This window comes from Eptatretus burgeri, chromosome 9 (genome assembly GCF_056783735.1).
Source record: "Eptatretus burgeri isolate ZD-2024b chromosome 9, Ebu_testis_v1, whole genome shotgun sequence".
Taxonomy (NCBI): domain Eukaryota; kingdom Metazoa; phylum Chordata; class Myxini; order Myxiniformes; family Myxinidae; genus Eptatretus; species Eptatretus burgeri.
The window spans coordinates 27,826,300-27,846,299 of NC_140969.1; the positions used below are offsets into that span (position 1 = coordinate 27,826,300).

Consider the following 20,000-nt stretch of genomic DNA (forward strand, 5'->3'; position numbering starts at 1 on the left):
CAGCAAATACATCCCATCACTTTTCTGATGGGAATATTAAGGGGGAGGAGAAGGAGGGAGGGAGAGGAGGGAGGAAGACTGATAAGTGGTGTGGGAGGGGGAAGCAAGGAGGGAGAGAGATGAAGGGTTGGGAGTGAGGAGGGGTGGGTGAAGGGAAGGCAGTATGATGGGGGTGGGGGGCAGAGTTGGAGCTGGGAAGGCAGCACGAGGGGAGGGGAAGGCAGCCTGAGGAGAGGGGAAGAATGCAACGGGAGGGGAGGGGACGAAGACAGTGTGAGGAGAGGGGAAGAAGCCAGCGTGAGGGGACGGGCAAGAAAGCAGCGTGAGGAGAGGGGAAGCAGGCACCGGGATGGGGAGGAGAAGAAGGCAGAGTGAGGGGAGGGAAAGAAGACAGGGTGAGGAGAGGCGAAGAATGCAGCATGAGGGGAGGGGAAGAAGGCAGCGTGAGGGGAGGGAAAGAAGGCAGTGTGACGGGAAGAAGGCAGCGTGAGGAGAGGGGAAGAAGGCAGGGTGAGGATTGGGGAAGAAGACAGTGTGAGAGGAGGGGAAGAAGGCAGCATGAGGGGAGGGGAAGAATGCAGCGGGAGGGGAGGGGAAGAAGGCAGCGTGAGGAGAGGGGAAGAAGGCAGCGTTAGGGGAGGAGAAAGCAGCGGGAGGGGGAGGGGAAGAATGCAGCGGGAGGGGAGGGGATGAAGGCAGCATGAGGGGAGGGCAAGAAGGCAGTGTGAGGAGAGGGGAAGAAGGCAGTGTGAGGAGATCGAAAGAAGGCAGCGTGAAGAGAGGGGAAGAAGGCAGTGTGACGGGAAGAAGACAGCATGAGGAGAGGGGAAGAATACAGTGTGAGGGGAGGGGAAGAAGGCAGCGTGAGGGGAGGTGAATAATGTCGTGTGAGGATAGGGGAAGAAGGCAGCGTGAAGTGAGGGGAAGAAGGCAGAGTGAGGAAAGGGGAAGAAGGCAGCGCGAGGGGTGGGGAAGAAGGCAGCGCGAGGGGAGAGGAAGAAGGCAGCATGAGAGGAGGGGAAAGAAAGCAGGGTGAGGAGAGGGGAAGCAGGCAGCGTGAGGGGAGGGGAAGCAGGCAGCGTGAGGGGAGGGGAAGCAGGCAGCGTGAGGGGAGGGGAAGAAGGAAATGTGAGGGGAGGGAAAGAAGGCAGCGTGAGGGGAGGCGAAGAATGCACAATGAGGGGAGGGGAAGAAGGCAGCGTGAGGGAAAGGGAAGAAGGCAGCGTGAGGGGAGGGGAAGAAGGCAGCGTGAGAGGAGGGAGAAGAAAGCAGCGTGAGGAGAGGGGAAGCTGGCAGCGTGAGGAGAGGGGAAGCAGGCAGCATGAGGGGAGGGGAAGCAGGCAGCGTGAGGGGAGGGGGAGTTGACACGGTGAGGGGAGGGGGAGTAGACACCGTGAGGGGAGGGGAAGAAGGCAGTGTTAGGGGAGGACAAGGCAGCGAGATGGGAAGAAGGCAGTGTGAGGGGAGGGGAAGAAGGAAGCGTGAGGATAGGGGAAGAAGGCAGCGTGAGGAGAGGAGAAGAAGGCAGAATGAGGAGAGGAGAAGAAGGCAGAGTGATGATAGGGGAAGAAGGCAGTGTGTGGGGAGGGGAACAATGCAGCGTGAGGGGATGGAAAAAGGCAGCATGAGGGGAGGGGAAGACAGCGTAAGGAGAGGGGAAGAAGGCAGCATGAGGGGAAGCAGGCAGCGTGAGGGAGCAGGTTGCGTGAGAGAAGGGGAAGCAGGCAGTGTGAGGGGATGGGAAGCAGTCGGCGTGAGAGGAGGGGAAGAACGCAGCGTGAGGGGAGGGGGAAGAAGGCAGCGTGAGGGGAGGGGGAAGAAGGCAGCGTGAGGAGAGGGGAAGCAGGCAGCGTGAGGGGAGGGAAGCAGGCAGCGTGAGGGAAGGGGAAGCAGGCAGCGTGAGGGGAGGGGAAGCTGGCAGCGTGAGGGAAGGGGAAGCAGGCAGCGTGAGGGAAGGGGAAGCAGGCAGCGTGAGGGAAGGGGAAGCAGGCAGCGTGAGGAGAGGGGAAGTTGGCAGCGTGAGGAGAGGGGAAGCAGGCAGCGTGAGGGGAGGGGAAGCAGGCAGCGTGAGGGGAGGGGAAGAAGGCAGTGTGAGAGGAAGAAGGCAGTGTGAGGGGAGGACAAGGCAGCAAGAGGGGAAGAAGGCAGTGTGAGGGGAGGGGAAGAAGGAAGCGTGAGGAGAGGGGAAGAAGGGAGCGTGAGGAGAGGAGAAGAAGGCAGAGTGAGGAGAGGGGAAGAAGGCAGTGTGTGGTGAGGGGAAGAATGCAGCGTGAGGGGAGGGAAAAAAGGCAGCGTGAGGGGAGGGGAAGAAGACAGCGTGAGGGGAGGGGAAGAAGGCAGCGTGAGGGGAGGGGAAGAAGACAGCGTGAGGAGAGGGGAAGAAGGCAGTGTGAGGGGAGGGGAAGAAGGCAGCGTGAGGAGAGGGGACGCAGGCAACGAGAGGGAAGGGAAAGCAGACAGCAAGACGGGAGGGGAAGATGGCAGCGTGAGGGCAGGGGAAGAAGGCAACGTGATGGTAGGGGAAGAACGCAGCATGAGGGAAGGGAAAGAAGGCAGTGTGAGCGGAGCAAAAGAAGGCAGTGTGGGGGGAGGGGAAGAAGGCAGCATGAGGGGAGGGGAAGAAGGTAGTGTGGGGAGGGTATGAAGGCAGTGTGAGGGGAGGGGAAGATGGCAGCTTCAGGGGAGGGGAAAGAGGCAGCGTGAGGAGAGGGGAAGAAGGCAGCGTGAGGGGAGGAGAAGCAGACAGCGTGAGGGGAGGAGAAGAAGGCAATGTGAGGAGACGGGAAGAAGGCAATGTGAGGGGAGGGAAAGAAGGCAGCGTGAAGGGAGGGGAAGAAGGCAGCGTGAGGGGGGAGAAGGCAGCGTGAGGGGAGGGGAAGAAGGCAGCGTGAGGGGAGGGAAAGTTAGAAATGTGAGGGGAGGGAAAGAAGGCAGCGTGAGGGGAGAGGAAGCAGGCAGCGTGAGGGGAGGGGAAGATGGCAGATTGAGGGGAGGGAAAGAAGGCAGCGTGAGGGGAGGGGAAGAAGGCAATGTGAGGATAGGGATAGAAGGCAATGTGAGGGGAGGGAAAGAAGGCAATATGAGGACAGGGAAAGCAGGCAATGTGAGGAGAGGGGAGGAAGGCAGCGCGAGGAGAGGGGCAGCAGGCAGCGTGAGGAGAGGGGAAGCAGGCAGCGTGAGGAGAGAGAAGCAGGCAGCATGAGGGAAGGGGAAGCAGGCAGCGTGAGGGAAGGGGAAGATGGCAGCTTGAGGATAGGGGAAGAAGGCAGCATGAGGATGGGGGAAGAAGGCAACGTGAGGAGAGGGGAAGAAGGCAAAGTGAGGAGAGGGGAAGAAGGCAGTGTGAAGAGAGGGGAAGAAGGCAGGGTGAGGGGAGGGGAAGAAGGCAGCATGAGGAGAGGAAAGAAAGCAATGTGAGGGGATGAAAAGAAGGCAGTGTGAGGGGAGGGGAAGAAGGAAGGGTGAGGAAAGGGGAAAAGGCAGCGTGAGGAGAGGAGAAGAAGGCAGAGTGAGGATAGGGGAAGAAGGCAGTGTATGGGGAGGGGAAGACAGTGCAAGGAGAGAAGAAGACAGGGTGAGGAGAGGGGAAGAAGGCAGCGTGAGGGGAGGAGAAAGCAGCGTGAGGGGAAGGGGAACAATGCAGCGGGAGTGGAGGGGAAGGAGGCAGCGTGAGGGGATGGGAAGCAGTCAGCGTGAGAGGAGGGGAAGAAGATAGCGTGAGGAGAGGGGAAGAAGGCAGCGTGAAGGGAGGGGAAGAAGGCAGCGTGAGGGGAGGGGAAGAAGGCAGCGTGAGGGGAGGGAAAGTAGGCAGTGTCAGGGGAGGGGAAGCAGGCAGCGTGAGGGGAGGGGAAGACGGCAGCGTCGCCCGCTCGGGGTGGCAGTGATGCACATCCTGGCGCACAATAAAGCGGAGTGACTGCTAACGCTCTCACTCTGCATGTTCCGCTGCACCTTGGACATCACAGTTGGCGATGAGGATGGGATCGTATCCTCTGTGAGCAGCCGCTTGACGCGGTTGAACGACGCCTGGTGTGCAGGCCCCCAGGCCCAGCGCTCGTCCTTCCTGAGCAACTGCGTTAACGGCGCAACCTGCGGGCTGAGCCTGCGTACGAATTTTTGGTAATACTGTGCCATACCAATGAATGAGCGCAGCTGTGTCTTGTCGCGAGGCGGTGGCATGTGCTGAATTTCCTCTACCTCCATTGATGGGGCAAGCCCGGCGAGGGCGTCACCTCGACCAAGCCGGGAGGCGTCTGAGCCTGGGCCGTCTGGCGGCGCTGCCCGCCCAAGGCGGGTCAGGAAACGACCGCGGGACTTGGAGGATTTTGAATATTGATTGGTTTCGTTTGGTCATGTTATAATTGTCCTTTCATCATTGGAATTGTCATTTTACGAGGAGAGGAGTGTGCTGTATCACGGGGATGGGTTTTCGCATATCATGACTCGCCCGCGAGGGGTGCCAGTGATGCACATCCGGGCGCACAATAAAGCAGAGTTACTGCTTACGATCTCACTCTCCATGTTCCGCTGCACCTCGGACATCAAAGAGTGGAGGGGAAGAAGGCATCATGAGGGGAGGGAAAGTAGGCAGTGTGAGGGGAGGGGAAGAAGACAGCGTGAGGAGAGGTGAAGAAGACAGGGTGAGGATAGGGGAAGAAGGCAGCGTGAGGTGAGGGGAAGAAGGCAGAGTGAGGAAAGGGGAAGAAGGCAGTGCGAGGGGTGGGGAAGAAGGCAGCGCGAGGGGACTGGAAGAAGGCAGTGCGAGGGGAGGGGAAGAAGGCAGCGTGAGGGGAGAGGAAGAAGGCAGCGTGAGGGGAGGGGAAGAAGGCAATGTGAGGGGAGGGAAAGAAGGCAATGTGAGGATAGGGAAAGAAGGCAATGTGAGGGGAGGGAAAGAAGGCAATATGAGGGTAGGGAAAGAAGGCAATGTGAGGGGAGGGAAAGAAGACAGCGTGAGGGAAGGGGAAGACTGCAGCGTGAGGGGAGGGGAAGAGGGCAGCGTGAGCGGAGGGGAGCAGACAGCGTGAGGGGAGGGGAAGATGGCAGCGTGAGGAGAGGGGAAGAAGGCATCCTGAGGGGAGTCGAAGAGAGCAGAGTCAGCGGAGGGAAGAATGCAATGTGAGGGGAGGAAAAGAAGGCAGTGTGACGGGAAGAAGGCAGCGTGAGGGGAGGGGAAGAAGGCAGTGTGAGGAGATGGGAAGAAGGCAGGGTCAGGTGAGGGGAAGAAAGCAGCGTGAGGGGAGAGGAAGAAGACACCGTGAGGGGACGGGAAGAAGGCAGCATGACGAGAGGGGAAGAAAGCAGTGTGAGGGAAGGGGAAGATGGCAGCTTGAGGGGAGGGAAAGAAGGAAGCGTGAGGGGAGGGAAAGAAGGCAATGTAAGGGGTGGGAAAGAAGGCAGTGTGAGGGGAGGGGAAGAAGGCAATGTGAGGGGAGGGGAAGACGGCAGTGTGAGGGGAGGGGAAGAAGGCAGCATGAGGGGAGGGAAAAAAGGCAGCGTGAATGGAGGGGAAGAAGACAGCATGAGAAGAGGTGAAGAAGACAGGGTGAGGAGAGGGGAAGAAGGCAGCGTGAGGGGAGGGAAGAAGGCAATGTGAGGGGAGGGGAAGAAGGCAGTGTGATGGGATGAAGGCAGCGGGAAGGGAGGGGAAGAAGAAAGCGTGAGGGGAGGGGAATAAGGCAGTGTCACGGGAAGAAGGCAGCGTGAGGGGAGGGGAAGAAGGCAGTGTGATGGGAAGAATGCAGCATGAGGGGAGAGGAAGAAAGCAGCGTGAGGAGAGGAAAGAAAGCAATGCGAGGGGAGGAAAAGAAGGCAGCGTGACGGGAAGAAGGCAGCGTGAGGGGAGGGGAAGAAGGCAACGTGAGGAGAGGGGAAGAAGGCAGTGTGAGGGGAGGGGAAGCAGGCAGCGTGAGGAGAGAGAAGCAGGCAGCGTGAGGGGAGGGAAAGAAGGCAGCGTGAGGGGAGGGGAAGCAGGCAGCGTGAGGAGAGAGAAGCAGGCAGCGTGAGGGGAGGGAAAGAAGGCAATGTGAGGGGAGGGAAAGAAGGCAGCGTGAGGGGAGGGAAAGAAGGAAATGAGGGGAGGGAAAGAAGGCAGCATGAGGGGAGGGAAAGAAGGCAATGAGGGGAGGGAAAGAAGGCGGCGTGAGGGGAGGGGAAGCAGTCGGCGTGAGAGGAGGGGAAGAAGGCAGCGTGAGAGGAGGGGAAGAAGGCAGCGTGAGGGGAGGGGGAAGAAGGCAGCGTGAGGGGAGGGGGAAGAAGGCAGCGTGAGGAGAGGGGAAGGAGGCAGCATGAGGGGAGGGGATGCAGGCAACGTGAGGGGAAGGAAAGCAGACAGCAAGAGGGGTGGGGAAGATGGCAGCGTGAGGGGAGGGGAAGAAGGCAACATGATGGTCGGAGAATAAGGCAGCGTGATGGGATGGGAAGAAGGCAGCATGAGGGGTGGAGAAAAAGGCAGCATGAGGGGAGGGGAAGAAGGCAGCATGAGGGGAGGGGAAGAAGGCAGCGTGAGGGAAGGGGAAGAAGGCAGCATGAGGGGAAGCAGGCAGCGTGAGGGAGCAGGTAGCGTGAGGGGAGGGGAAGCAGGCAACGTGACGGGATGGGAAGCAGTCAGCGTGAGAGGAGGGGAAGAAGGCAGCGTGAGGGGAGGGGGAAGAAGGCAGCATGAGGGGAGGGAAAGAAGGAAATGAGGGGAGGGAAAGAAGGCAGCATGAGGGGAGGGAAAGAAGGCAATGAGGGGAGGGAAAGAAGGCGGCGTGAGGGGAGGGGAAGCAGTCGGCGTGACAGGAGGGGAAGAAGGCAGCGTGAGAGGAGGGGAAGAAGGCAGCGTGAGGGGAGGGGGAAGAAGGCAGCGTGAGGGGAGGGGGAAGAAGGCAGCGTGAGGAGAGGGGAAGGAGGCAGCATGAGGGGAGGGGATGCAGGCAACGTGAGGGGAAGGAAAGCAGACAGCAAGAGGGGAAGGGAAGATGGCAGCCTGAGCGGAGGGGAAGAAGGCAACGTGATGGTAGGGGAAGAAGGCAGCGTGATGTGATGGGAAGAAGGCAGCATGAGGGGTGGAGAAAAAGGCAGCATGAGGGGAGGGGAAGAAGGCAGCATGAGGGGAGGGGAAGAAGGCAGCGTGAGGGGAGTGGAAGAAGGCAGCGTGAGGGGAGGAGAAGAAGGCAGCGTGACGGAAGAAGAAGAAGGCAGCATGAGGGGAGGGGAAGAAGGCAGCGTGAGGGAAGGGGAAGAAGGCAGCATGAGGGGAAGCAGGCAGCGTGAGGGAGCAGGTAGCGTGAGGGGAGGGGAAACGGGCAACGTGATGGGATGGGAAGCAGTCAGCGTGAGAGGAGGGGAAGAAGGCAGCGTGAGGGGAGGGGGAAGAAGGCAGCGTGAGGGGAAGCGGAAGAAGGCAGCGTGAGGGGAGGGGGAAGAAGGCAGCGTGAGGAGAGGGGAAGAAGGCAGCGTGAGGGGAGTGGAAGAAGGCAGCGTGAGGGGAGGAGAAGAAGGCAGCGTGACGGAAGAAGAAGAAGGCAGCATGAGGGGAGGGGAAGAAGGCAGCGTGAGGGAAGGGGAAGAAGGCAGCTTGAGGGAAGGGGAAGAAGGCAGTGTGAGGGGAGGGGAAGAATGCAGTGTGAGGGGAGGGGAAGAAGGCAGCGTGAGGGGAGGGGAAGATGACAGCATGAGGGAAGGGGAAGAAGGCAGTGTGAGGGGAGGGGAAGAATGCAGTGTGAGGGGAGGGGAACAAGGCAGCGTGAGGGGAGGGGAAGCAGACAGCGTGAGGGGAGGGGAAGAAGGCAGCGTGAGGGGAAGAAGGCAGTGTGAGGGGAGGACAAGGCAGCGTGAGGGGAGGGGAAGAAGGCAGCGTGAGGGGAGGCGAAGAAGGCAGCGTGAGGGCAGGGGAAGAAGGCAGCGTGAGGAGATGGGAAGAAGGCAGCGTGAGGGGAGGGTAAGCAGGCAGCGTGAGGGAGGGAAAGAAGGCAGCGTGAGGGGAAGAAGGCAGTGTGAGGGGGGGGCGACGCAGCGTGAGGGGAGGGGAAGAAGGCAGCGGGAGGGGAGGCGAAGAAGGCAGCGTGAGGGCAGGGGAAGAAGGCAGCGTGAGGGCAGGGGAAGAAGGCAGCGTGAGGAGATGGGAAGAAGGCAGCGTGAGGGGAGGGTAAGCAGGCAGCGTGAGGAGAGGGGAAGAAGGCAGCGTGAGGGGAGGAGAAGGCAGCCTGAGCGGAGGCGAAGAATGCAGAATGAGGGGAGGGGAAGAAGGCAGCGTGAGGGGAAGAAGGCAGTGTGAGGGGAGGAAAAGGCAGCGTGAGGGGAGGGGAAGAAGGCAGCGTGAGGGGAGGCGAAGAAGGCAGAGTGAGGGCAGGGGAAGAAGGCAGCGAGAGGGCAGGGGAAGAAGGCAGCGAGGGGAGATGGGAAGAAGGCAGCGTGAGGGGAGGGTAAGCAGGCAGCGTGAGGGAGGGAAAGAAGGCAGCGTGAGGGGAAGAAGGCAGTGTGAGGGGAGGACAAGGCAGCGTGAGGGGAGGGGAAGAAGGCAGCGTGAGGGGAGGCGAAGAAGGCAGCGTGAGGGCAGGGGAAGAAGGCAGCGTGAGGGCAGGGGAAGAAGGCAGCGTGAGGAGATGGGAAGAAGGCAGCGTGAGGGGAGGGTAAGCAGGCAGCGTGAGGAGAGGGGAAGAAGGCAGCGTGAGGGGAGGCGAAGAAGGCAGCGTGAGGGCAGGGGATGCAGGCAGCATGACGGGAGGGGAAGAAGGCAGTGAGGGAAGGGGAAGAAGGCAGCTTGAGGGAAGGGGAAGAAGGCAGCGTGATGGGAGGGGAAGAAGGCAGCGTCAGGGGAGGTGAAGAAGGCAGCGTGAGGGGAGGGGAAGAAGGCAGCTTGAGGGAAGGGGGAGAAGGCAGCGTGATGGGAGGGGAAGAAGGCAGCGTCAGGGGAGGTGAAGAAGGCAGGGTGAGGGGAGGGGAAGAAGGCAGCATGAGGGAAGGGGAAGAAGGCAGTGTGAGGGGAGGGGAAGAATGCAGTGTGAGGGGAGGGGAAGAAGGCAGCGTGAGGGGAGGGGAAGCAGACAGCGTGAGGGGAGGGGAAGCAGTCAGCGTGAGGGGAGGGGAAGAAGGCAATGTGAGGGGAGGGGAAGCAGGCAGCGTGAGGGAGGGAAAGAAGGCAGCGTGAGGGGAAGAAGGCAGTGTGAGGGGAGGACAAGGCAGCGTGAGGGGAGGGGGAGAAGGCAGCGTGAGGGGAGGCGAAGAAGGCAGCGTGAGGGCAGGGGAAGAAGGCAGCGTGAGGGCAGGGGAAGAAGGCAGCGTGAGGAGAGGGGAAGAAGGCAGGGTGAGGGGAGGGTAAGCAGGCAGCATGAGGAGAGGGGAAGAAGGCAGCGTGAGGGGAGGCGAAGAAGGCAGCGTGAGGGGAGGGGAAGAAGACACCGTGAGGGGAGGGGAAGAAGGCAGCGCGAGGGGAGGGGAAAAAGGCAGCGTGATGGGAGGGGAAGAAGGCAGCGTGAGGGGAGGTGAAGAAGGCAGCGTGAGGGGAGGGGAAGAAGGCAGCATGAGGGAAGGGGAAGAAGGTAGTGTGGGGGGAGGGGAAGAATGCAGTGTGAGGGGAGGGGAAGAAAGCACGGTGAGGGGAGGGGAAGCAGACAGCGTGAGGGGAGGGGAAGAAGGCAATGTGAGGGGAGGGGAAGCAGGCAGCGTGACAGGAAGAAGGCAGCGTGAGGGAAGGGGAAGCAGGCAGCGTGAGGGGATGGGAAGATGGCAGTTTGAGGGGAGGGGAAAAAGGCAATGTGAGGGGAGGGGAAGAAGGCAGTGTGAGGGGAGGAGAAGAAGGCAGCGTAAGGGGAGGGGAAGCAGGCAGAGTGAGGGGAGGGGAAACAGGCAGCGTGAGGAGAGGGGAAGAAGGCAGCGTGAGGGGAGGGAAAGAAGGCAGCATGAGCGGAGGGGAAGAAGGCAGCGTGACTGGAGGGAAAGAAGGCAAAGTGAGGGGAGGGAAAGAAGGCAGCGTGAGGGGAGGGGAAGAAGGCAGCGTGAGGAGAGGGGAAGAAGGCAGCGTGAGGGGAGGGGAAGAAGACACCGTGAGGGGAGGGGAAGAAGGCAGCGCGAGGGGAGGGGAAAAAGGCAGCATGAGGAGAGGGGACGAAGGCAGTGTGGATGGAAGAAGGCAGCGTGACGGGACGGGAAGAAGGCAGTGTGATGGGAAGAAGGCAGCATGAGGAGAGGGGAAGAAGGCAGCATGACGGGAAGAAGGCAGCATGAGGAGAGGGGAAGAAAGCAGCGTGAGGGGAGGGAAAGAAGGCATTGTGAGGGGAGGGAAAGAAGGCAGCGTGAGGGGAAGGGAAGAAGGCAACGTGAGTAGAGGGGAAGAAGGCAGCATGAGGGGAGGGGAAGCAGGCAGTGTGAGGAGAGGGGAAGCAGGCAGCGTGAGGAGAGAGAAGCAGGCAGCGTGAGGAGAGAGAAGCAGGCAGCGTGAGGGGAAGGAAAGAAGGCAATGTGAGGGGAGGCAAAGAAGGCAGTGCGAGGGGAGGGAAATTGGGCAGCGTGGGGGGAGGGGAGGAAGACAGTGTGAGGAGAGAGGAAGAAGGCAGTGTTAGCGGAGGAGAAGGCAGCATGAGGAGAGGGAGGAAGGCAGCATCACAGGAAGAAGGCAGCGTGAGGGAAGGGGAAGCAGGCAGCGTGAGGAGAGGGGAAAAAGGCAGCATGAGTGGAAGAAGGCAGTGTGAGGGGAGGACAAGGCAGCGTGAGGGGAAGAAGGCAGTGTGAGGGGAGCGGAAGAAGGAAGTGTGGGGATAGGGGAAGAAGGCAGCGTGAGGAGAGGGGAAGAAGGCAGAGTGAGGATACGGGAAGAAGGCAGCGCAAGGGGAGGGGAAGAAGGCAGCGTAAGGGCAGGGGAAGAAGGCAGCGTGAGGAGAGGGGAAGAAGGCAGCGTGAGTGGAGGGGATGAAGACACCGTGAAGGTCGGGGAAGAAGGCAGTGTGATGGGAAGAATGCAGCATGAGGAGAGGGGAAGAAGGCATTGTGAGGGGAGGAGAAGAAGGCAGCGCGAGGGGAGGGGAAAAAGGCAGCATGATTAGAGGGGAAGAAGGCAGTGTGAATGGAAGAAGGCAGTGTGAGGGGACGGGAAGAAGGCAGCATGAGGAGAGGGGAAGAAGGCAGCATGACAGGAAGAAGGCAGTGTGAGGGGAGGGCTAGCACACAGCGTGAGGGGAGGGGGCGAAGGCAGTGTGATGGCTAGAATGCAGCATGAGGCGAGGGGAAGAAGACAGCATGAGGGGAGGGGAAGAAGGCAGTGTGAATGGAAGAAGGCAGCGTGAGGGAATGGGAAGAAGGCAGTGTGAGGAGAGGGGAAGAAGTCAGCGTGAGGGGAAGAAGGCAGCGTGAGGGAAGAGGAAGAAGGCAGCGTGCGGGGAAGAATGCAATGTGAGGGGAGGACAAGGCAGTGTGAGGGGAAGAAGGCAGTGTGAGGGGAGGGGAAGAAGGCAGTGTCGGGGAAGATGGCAGTGTGAGGGGAGGGGAAGAAAGCAGCGTGAGGGCAGGGGAAGAAAGCAGCGTGAGAGGAGGGGAAGCAGGCAGCGTGAGGGAAGGGGAAGAAGACACCATGAGGGGAGGGGAAGATGGCAGCTTGAGGGGAGGGGAAAAAGGCAGCGTGAGGAGAGCGGAAGAAGGCAGCGTGAGGGGAGGGGAAACTGACAGCGTGAGGGGAGGGGAAACTGACAGCGTGAGGGGAGGGGAAACTGACAGCGTGAGGGGAGGGGAAACTGACAGCGTGAGGGGAGCGGAAGAAGGCAATGTGAGGAGAGCGGAAGAAGGCAATGTGAGGGGAGGGGAAGAAGGCAGCGTGAGGGGAGCGGAAGAAGGCAGTGTGAGGGGAGGGGAAGAAGGCAGTGAGGGGGAGGGGAAGAAGGCAGTGAGGGGGAGGGGAAGAAGGCAGTGTGAGGGGAGGGGAAGAAGGCAGTGTGAGGGGAGGGGAGGAAGGCAGTGTGAGGGGAGGGGAAGAAGGCAGTGTGAGGGGAGGGGAAGAAGGCAGTGTGAGGGGAGGGAAGAAGGCAGTGTGAGGGGAGGGGAAGAAGGCAGTGTGAGGGGAGGGGAAGAAGGCAGTGTGAGGGGAGGGGAAGAAGGCAGTGTGAGGGGAGGGGAAGAAGGCAGTGCGAGGGGAGGGGAAGAAGGCAGTGAGGGGGAGGGGAAGAAGGCAGTGAGGGGGAGGGGAAGAAGGCAGCGTGAGGGTCGGGGTAGAAGGCAGCGTGAGGGTCGGGGAAGAAGGCAGCGTGAGGGTCGGGGAAGAAGGCAGTGTGAGGGGAGGGGAAGAAGGCAGCGTGAGGGGAGGGGAAGAAGGCAGCATGAGGGGAGGAGAAACTGACAGCGTGAGGGGAGGAAAAGAAGGCAACGTGAGGGTGAGGAGAGGGAAAGAAGGCAGTGTGAGGGGAGCGGAAGAAGGCAGTGTGAGGGGAGGGGAAGAAGGCAGTGAGGGGGAGGGGAAGAAGGCAGTGTGAGGGGAGGGAAGAAGGCAGCGTGAGGAAAGGGGAAGAAGGCAGTGTGAGGGGAGGGGAAGAAGGCAGTGTGAGGGGAGGGGAAGAAGGCAGTGTGAGGGGAGGGGAAGAAGGCAGTGTGAGGGGAGGGGAAGAAGGCACTGCGAGGGGAGGGGAAGAAGGCAGTGAGGGGGAGGGAAGAAGGCAGCGTGAGGGTCGGGGTAGAAGGCAGCGTGAGGGTCGGGGAAGAAGGCAGCGTGAGGAAAGGGGAAGAAGGGAGTGTGAGGGGAGGGGAAGAAGGCAGCGTGAGGGGAGGGGAAGAAGGCAGCGTGAGGAAAGGGGAAGAAGGCAGTGTGAGGGGAGGGGAAGAAGGCAGTGTGGGGGGAGGGGAAGAAGACAATGTGAGGGGAGAAGAAGAAGGCAGCGTGAGGGAAGAGGAAGAACGCAGCTTGAGGGAAGGGGAAGAACGCAGCGTGATGGGAAGGCTAAAAGGCAGCGTGAGGCAGCAATGATCACCTATTTCGATTCTAAAATGATATCATGGTCATCATGTCATTATATGATATGATGATAGGGCAAGTGATAATGATGTGATGAAAAATGTTGCAATAAGTCCATGCTTTCTCGTGTGTATTTGATTCATATATTGGTGTACAAAAACCTAACAAACCCTCCTTTCCCTCCAGCAATCAGATTCGTTATCAACTGATGATGGTCCTTCCAAGGTATGCATTATCACTTTCCATATTTCTGTGCAAACCACCACATGGGCCTCTGATTTTTAACACTTTAAACGGCACATCATCCTCAAAGCATCTTAATTCCCCAATATAACTTTGATATTTATATTTTTTTTAAAACAAAGGCACACAATACAGATCTATGCATATGTGTTCAACTGGTTGTCTTTGCCCAGGGGTTGAAAGATGGAAACACTGCCAAAGACTTTGTTGCTTTAACACTGGAGAATGGATACCTGGTATTTCGGTAAGTCTCACTGCTTACTCTCGAGTTCCCAAAATATGTCGAGCGTCATTGTTACAGGTATGCCAAACCTCTGTGAATTTGTCGATTTCCACTTTACTTATGGATTTAACCAAACTCCCACAAAAAAAAACATTGCCACGTTATTCAACATACCAGTACAGGTTCTTTGTGGATATCATGAAAGAAGGAATGGCTGAGCCGTCTCCAAAGGACAATGGTAATTGATAAGCCGAGCTGTTAGCAAAGGAAACTGACACCAAGGTGAAAACAAAAATGCATCAAAACAAACAAAAAAATCCAATGAACTTCTCATTTTGATAAAATAGAATTCCATATCAATACAGTTACATGGTCTTTAAATTGATTGTACTCAATATGTTACATGTCTGCTGGGGATGCAGCTGTGCCTGTAATACCGGCAAATGGGAATCCCACTTTATGGTTACCCAAGGGACGGCACACACAACGATGAATCAACCTGCCTGTGAAACACCAGAATGACAGTTTATAGCTGGGCCAACATTCACACAGAGACTAAACAGCTTAGAAGCGAGTGTGCGTATCTTTAGGCCATCCTGCCAGCCCAAGACAACCTTATTCAAACCAAGATGATGGTTGTGGTGAAATCGACTTCACCTGGGGTCTTTGACTTATTTCCTAAAAATGCTCGACTCCACACCTCATTCAGGATTAATTAACCAGGGATAGTCTTATCAATAAATAAATAAATAACCCTTTTACCACAATATTAACTCAGGATCAAAAAATCGATTGAAGTAGTTTCCCCCCTCCCCCCTGTCCAACTGTGATGTAAAGGTGTGCAACGCCACAACATGTAAACGGTTTGTTTGAGTGATGCATTTGAGCGACTTGCTAGTTTCCCTGTTTTTAACTTTTTAACAAAGGTAATCGAATGTGTTCCACCATTCACACGCATTTCCACTTGCCTGTGCTAATAGGTACGATCTGGGAAGTGGAGAAGCGAGAATACAGTCTGTGCAAAGAGTGAATGATGGACAAATACACACAGTCATTGCTTCCAGGTCAGAGTTCAACCTTGCAGTGACTAAATAATCATGTAATTGACGTACCAGATGCACGAAATGAGTACACCAGCGGATGAATGATGAGGAGCGATGAGGAAATGTTCCCTCCCTTTTGTTCCTTTTCACGAGCAGGCGTGGGCGGACAGGCACCCTGAATGTGGACGGACAGCTCGTACAAGGCGAGGCTCATGGTTCTCACACACAGGCCGACGCCTCAGGGCCTATCTACCTTGGTATTGCCACATTAAATTATGACACAAACCCCATTACTATGCATTAAACTGCATTGCTATATTAAGTCAATCTTCTGCCTTCTGACAGTTTCAAAGCATCTGATATAGCAAATGGTAGGTTTTCTTTGACCTTCTGTGCCACATTCCCTCGTTACGTTTTTTTTTCTTTCTTTCTTTCTTTCTTTCTTTCAGGTGGTGCTCCAGATGTGCTCGGCGTGACAGGAAGCCGGATTGCTACTGGCATGACAGGCTGTTTGGCAGATATATCTTTCCAAAGTCGGCCGGTACTCCATCTCGCCGTGTACGCACATGGAGGGCGCAACGTAGGGAAGTGTACAGTTTGAGGCAGGCAGGCCAAAAGGCTTTACCAGCAGAAAACCACGAGACAGGCCACAAGAAGAAGCCATTTGTAGGAATCTTTGATGAGGCAGGACAAAAGTTTCCTCTTGTCGGTTTCGCATCACGCACCCATCACGTACAAGACGCTTGCGAAGCGATCTGATCTTACGGCACATCGTGTTTGCTCAAAACAAATGCCTTCTCTCTGTCTCCATCCAGCACTTTCTGCTTGTTAGTGGATTCACAAGTTGCCTTTCCACCTGTGGTTAATCAGAAGCCATAGTGATGAGTTAGCTATAACTGGAGGGTCTTTCTTGGACAAATAACTCTATCAGAAAATTTATTTTAAGTTTTCCTTATCGCAGTGCAGTCTCAAAGGCCACCCTCGTACAATGCCAAAAATAATGATGTGCAGTTTTTAAAAGCTATACTGTTCTTTGCTTATGAGGTTTTTTTTTTGTATGAGAAATATTCATAGTGATACCACAGAAGACCATATCCTTCATGAGAAAATCAGTACTTGAAACAGCCAATTCTATCATCATGACAGTGGTTGATATAGATGGTGGAATGATGGCCCCTCATATCCATCACTCGCATAAGCTCCACTGTGTCCTGTACAACAAACATCTCATCGGAGCAAAATGATATACAAACATTCACAAATTATTTATTCATTTCAAACACAATAAAAAATAATCAGCTTTGTATGTCTGTCTCACCATTTTCATCGATGCATGCAAGTCTTCCCACTCAATTGCTAATCTCACCATAAATATTATTCATTTAGATGGAGCAAAGCTGGATCGCAGCCAAGTTTATTTAATGCCTCACTTTCATGTGCGCTTTCATTTAATAACATTACTCAACATGTGTGATGGCATGTTGACAAAATCACCTGAAACAGTTTGTAATGTACTTTGATCAATTACCATGCCCGGAGGTAATTCTTGAAACATGGCGTCTCACATTGACTTCCTGAACTCCCCCGATCACAATCACTTTACTTGTTTAAAGTCATTTGGTTTAACAAAATAAATAAATCCCTAATTGGTTAAACTCTCCGGAAACAATTCATTGTTAGTATCATTCAGCATTTTATGTTGTCACTAATATTTCCTTCATCTGTCGTTTTCTTCCACAATACATCACCACCTCAACTGTTAGTGAAACTGATGAAGTAACATCGTTAGAAGAAGAATGCAGTGTTAATAGGTGGTATTAGCACCTTCAAAGAACTTGCTGCACTGTAACACAAGCAAGGTGCTTGCTTTATAAGTGACAGTCCACAACAGACTGGGGCCAAGAAGAACATCCGTTTCCTCATAATTTCAGGAATGAAATTGCTCTCCATCCTCTTTTCTTGCCTGTCTGTCAAGTTCATGGAACAGAAACTTACATTTTTATATCCCATGATGCAAGGGTCACTATTAAGTCATCAGACTCCGAGGGGGAAATGTCCCAAGTAAAAATGATTGTAAATGGTGGTATACTTTTCTATAAGTGTTGTTGAGCCACACATTAAGATGAATAACTTTGTGTATGCTACAGGCCTTGCAGTGATGATTGTATGGGTTTCAAGCTGCACCCATTTTATTGGTAGATTGACCTACCTCACTCCTGTGTTGGTGTATCAAAGAAGCTCACAAATAAATGGTGCTACAATACATACTATGTGGTGTTTAATATTCCTGAAATGGATTCACAAGTGGGTTTTTATTCCACGCACGTGCACACGAAGCGAAAAGTGGGGTTCAGCAATTGGTTCACTTTTCTGTCTGTCTGTCTGTCTGTCTGCAAAAGTCAGTTCATGATCGAAGAACAACTTACTTTCAATTGAACGTTATATTTTGAACATGAATCAGAAAATGAACCTGTAGTTTAGGAGTGCCCTGGCTCTGAAACTGTCCCGATCACACATGCGCAGAAAGGAGTGAGATAATATTTACTCTGTCTGCCTGTCTGGTTGTCAAACAAAATTGAAAATTATTCTAAACAGGGAACTTACTGTTTTTCAGGATGTCATAAAGGCCACAAACAACAGGCACGAACAACTAATACAACGTGTTAAATAAGGTGGTGTGAAGATGCTGCATCAACGACTGTAAACTTCCCAAAGAAAATCTTTTTTACAGTCTTTAAAATCTTTATTGTTATTTCAATTGAATTATATACTTCAACACTGTAGAACACAAATCACCTTTTGGCACTTTCAAAACACTTCCGTTTGACAGTACTGAGACAACGGCATTTTACAACATATCGACCAATCAAATTTGGTGCTAATTGATAATACATCGGCATCTATTGTAATTTAGTTTAAAAGCAAAATAATTGTAAACGTTCAATTCCGGAGGTGACCAAATTACTCCACACCTCGTATCATATTGTAGTTCTCCATTCAATAATTTGATCAAATCATCAGCACAGTCCATACTTGCTGGTGTGTACAGAAATTCCATATTTGATCTCATTTTGACTTGTATGTCAAAATTACAATTACATTACATTTAAACTTGTTATTTAAACTCTGTTTATTCATGCTTTGAATTCCAGGTTTTATTTATATTTATCCACATGCGACAATATTCATGAAACAAATGTTGCTCACACACCTGGTGTCCTGATGACAGGATATTGGAGGGTGATATCAACATGCAGTTTTGTAAACTATTAGAACAGCAACTGAAGCGAATCTCTCCTTCAAAATATGAAATGTGGAGCTAAATGCAGTTAAATATCAAAAGTATTCAATTCTCGAGAAATTATCATATTTGAAAGCAAATCTGACTTGTCAATCCATCTATCCATGAAACAATTCAATAAGATCTCCATTTTGTTATCTCTGATATTGAAAACATCCACACTGGTTCAAAAAAAAAATCTTTTCCACCAACATAGGATTTCTGTTTTGAGAGATGGTGTCATTTCACTTAATGTTGAATTGAACATTTACAATTTCGCAAAATTTATTATGGAACATGAAGCCCATTTTTAACAATGGGTCAACCATTTTCATTTATTTGGCCAAATAAACAAAAAATTCAGCAAAACCTTGAATTACCAATTAATCTTGGCCTAAAATCCCTCTTTCCCAATCCACATAATTTTTACTGCCCTCACATTTTTCATGCCGTCCCCTGATGATCAGCTGGCTATCGTGCCATGTGGCTGCACACGACCCACCACAGCCTTGCGGGTGCAGCGAGTGCAGCCGGACCAACGTGCTGCACACACTGCGCTCAGGCGCCATACACACCAGGCAGGACTACCGCAGCACCACATGAACAGCAAGAGCACTGCTGCACCGCAGAGTGCACCCAAGACAAACATCAGAGGGGTGGAAACCGCCTTGGGGCTAGAACCTGGAGGTGGGAGTGGGAAAGGGTAGTTAGATAGTGGGAGGGCCAGGAGAGGGAGGCAGGGTAAGACGAAGAAGCCCAGGTAAGTGGTGATGCATGCGTATGTGTGTCGACACCCACCAAAATAAACCTGGGAAGAAGAAAGAAGCTACAACCTACTGAAAATAAAATGCATGTGATGGGTAGCATTTGGACAAAAGATGAAACCAAGATACTGATTAGGTGAGTACAGGAATTGGGAGAAACAAAACACCTCAATCAGCTCATCACCGATGCAGTGCAAGTAAGACCTCCAGACAGGTAAGTGAGAAAGGATGTGACAATACAATATGGGGGGCAAGAACAGCAGGAATGGAAGATGGCAATGGCCAGAGCTAGATATCGGAATCAGCACAAGGGCTGGGAGGGAGTTTGGTCAGCCCCATAATTGTTGACGGATCTTCGGACAGAAGCATTAAGCTGCTGAAAGAGACAATCAAATGAGGAACATGAACCAACAAAAATAATAATTATAAAAAATATTTTATATATATATATATATATATATATATATATATATATATATATATATATATATATATATATATATATATATATATATATATATATATATATATACACACACATGAGGTGTGTTCAAAAAGTATCCAACCTTAATTTTTCGTGCTTAAACAAATGAAGCTAGGGAGGCGTGGTTTGGTGCACGTATGTAGGCGATCCTAATCCGTATGCGTGAATATTTTCCCGCCTGCAGAAGCTGTCAGTCGCCGACAGACCGCCGATGAGTGAGGAAGTGTAAGTGAGCGCCGTCAGATTTTCGTTTTTGACAAAATGACGGAAAAACTTGAACAACGCTACTGCATCAAATTTTGTGTAAAGCTTGGTGATTCCCAAGTGGAAACTATCCGCAAGATTCAACAGGCCTTCGGGAACGAAGCAATGGGTACCACACAGATAAAAGAGTGGTACAACCACTTCAAAGATTGTCGCACATCAGTGGAAAGTGAAGCACGTTCTGGTAGGCCCTCAACATCCCGAAATGAGATCGTCATTGACCAAGTGAGGACCCTGCTGATGCAGGATCGTCAAATCACGATCAGAGAACTTGCAGATGAGGCGGGTGTCAGCAATGGATCCGTTCATTCCTTTGTGACTGAGGATTTGGGCTTAAGGAGAATCTCAGCAAAGTTCGTGCCAAAGCTGCAAACGATCGAGCAGAAGCAACTCCATTTGGAGATCGCACAGGACATGCTGGAGACTATGAACAGCGATCCCAACTTCTTCAACACAGTGATCACTGGCGATGAGACCACAGTGATCCGTCATTTTGTCAAAAACGAAAATCCGACGGCGCTCACTTACACTTCCTCACTCATCGGCGGTCTGTCGGCGACTGACAGCTTCTGCAGGCAGGAAAATATTCACGCATATGGATTAGGATCACCTACATACGTGCACCAAACCACGCCTCCCAAGCTTCATTTGTTTACGCACGAAAAATTAAGGTTGGATCCTTTTTGAACACACCTCGTATGTATATATATTTATATATATATATATATATATAAATATATATAAATATATTTATATATATTTATATATATATATATATTTATA

At 53.6% G+C, this 20,000-nt stretch overlaps 2 protein-coding genes across 3 annotated transcripts in view; one reads left to right on the forward strand and one right to left on the reverse strand.

Moving 5' to 3' along the window:
- The window catches only part of LOC147019779 (pikachurin-like), a 17,798-nt gene extending 1,108 nt beyond the window's left edge, over positions 1-16,690 (forward strand). The window contains exons 2-6 of the mRNA XM_085894522.1: positions 13,103-13,141; positions 13,333-13,403; positions 14,363-14,446; positions 14,582-14,682; positions 14,875-16,690. Of these exons, the coding sequence (XP_085750648.1) occupies positions 13,103-13,141; positions 13,333-13,403; positions 14,363-14,446; positions 14,582-14,682; positions 14,875-15,026 (447 nt within the window). The 3' untranslated portion in view covers positions 15,027-16,690. The remainder of the gene's footprint in view (positions 1-13,102; positions 13,142-13,332; positions 13,404-14,362; positions 14,447-14,581; positions 14,683-14,874) is intronic.
- Positions 16,691-17,156: 466 nt separating this feature from the next.
- LDLRAD2 (low density lipoprotein receptor class A domain containing 2) overlaps positions 17,157-20,000 on the reverse strand; it is an 814,009-nt gene continuing 811,165 nt past the window's right edge. For both annotated transcript variants that reach the window (XM_085894518.1, XM_085894519.1), the window contains exon 6: positions 17,157-18,386. In XM_085894518.1, the coding sequence (XP_085750644.1) occupies positions 18,169-18,386 (218 nt within the window). In that variant the 3' untranslated portion in view covers positions 17,157-18,168. The remainder of the gene's footprint in view (positions 18,387-20,000) is intronic.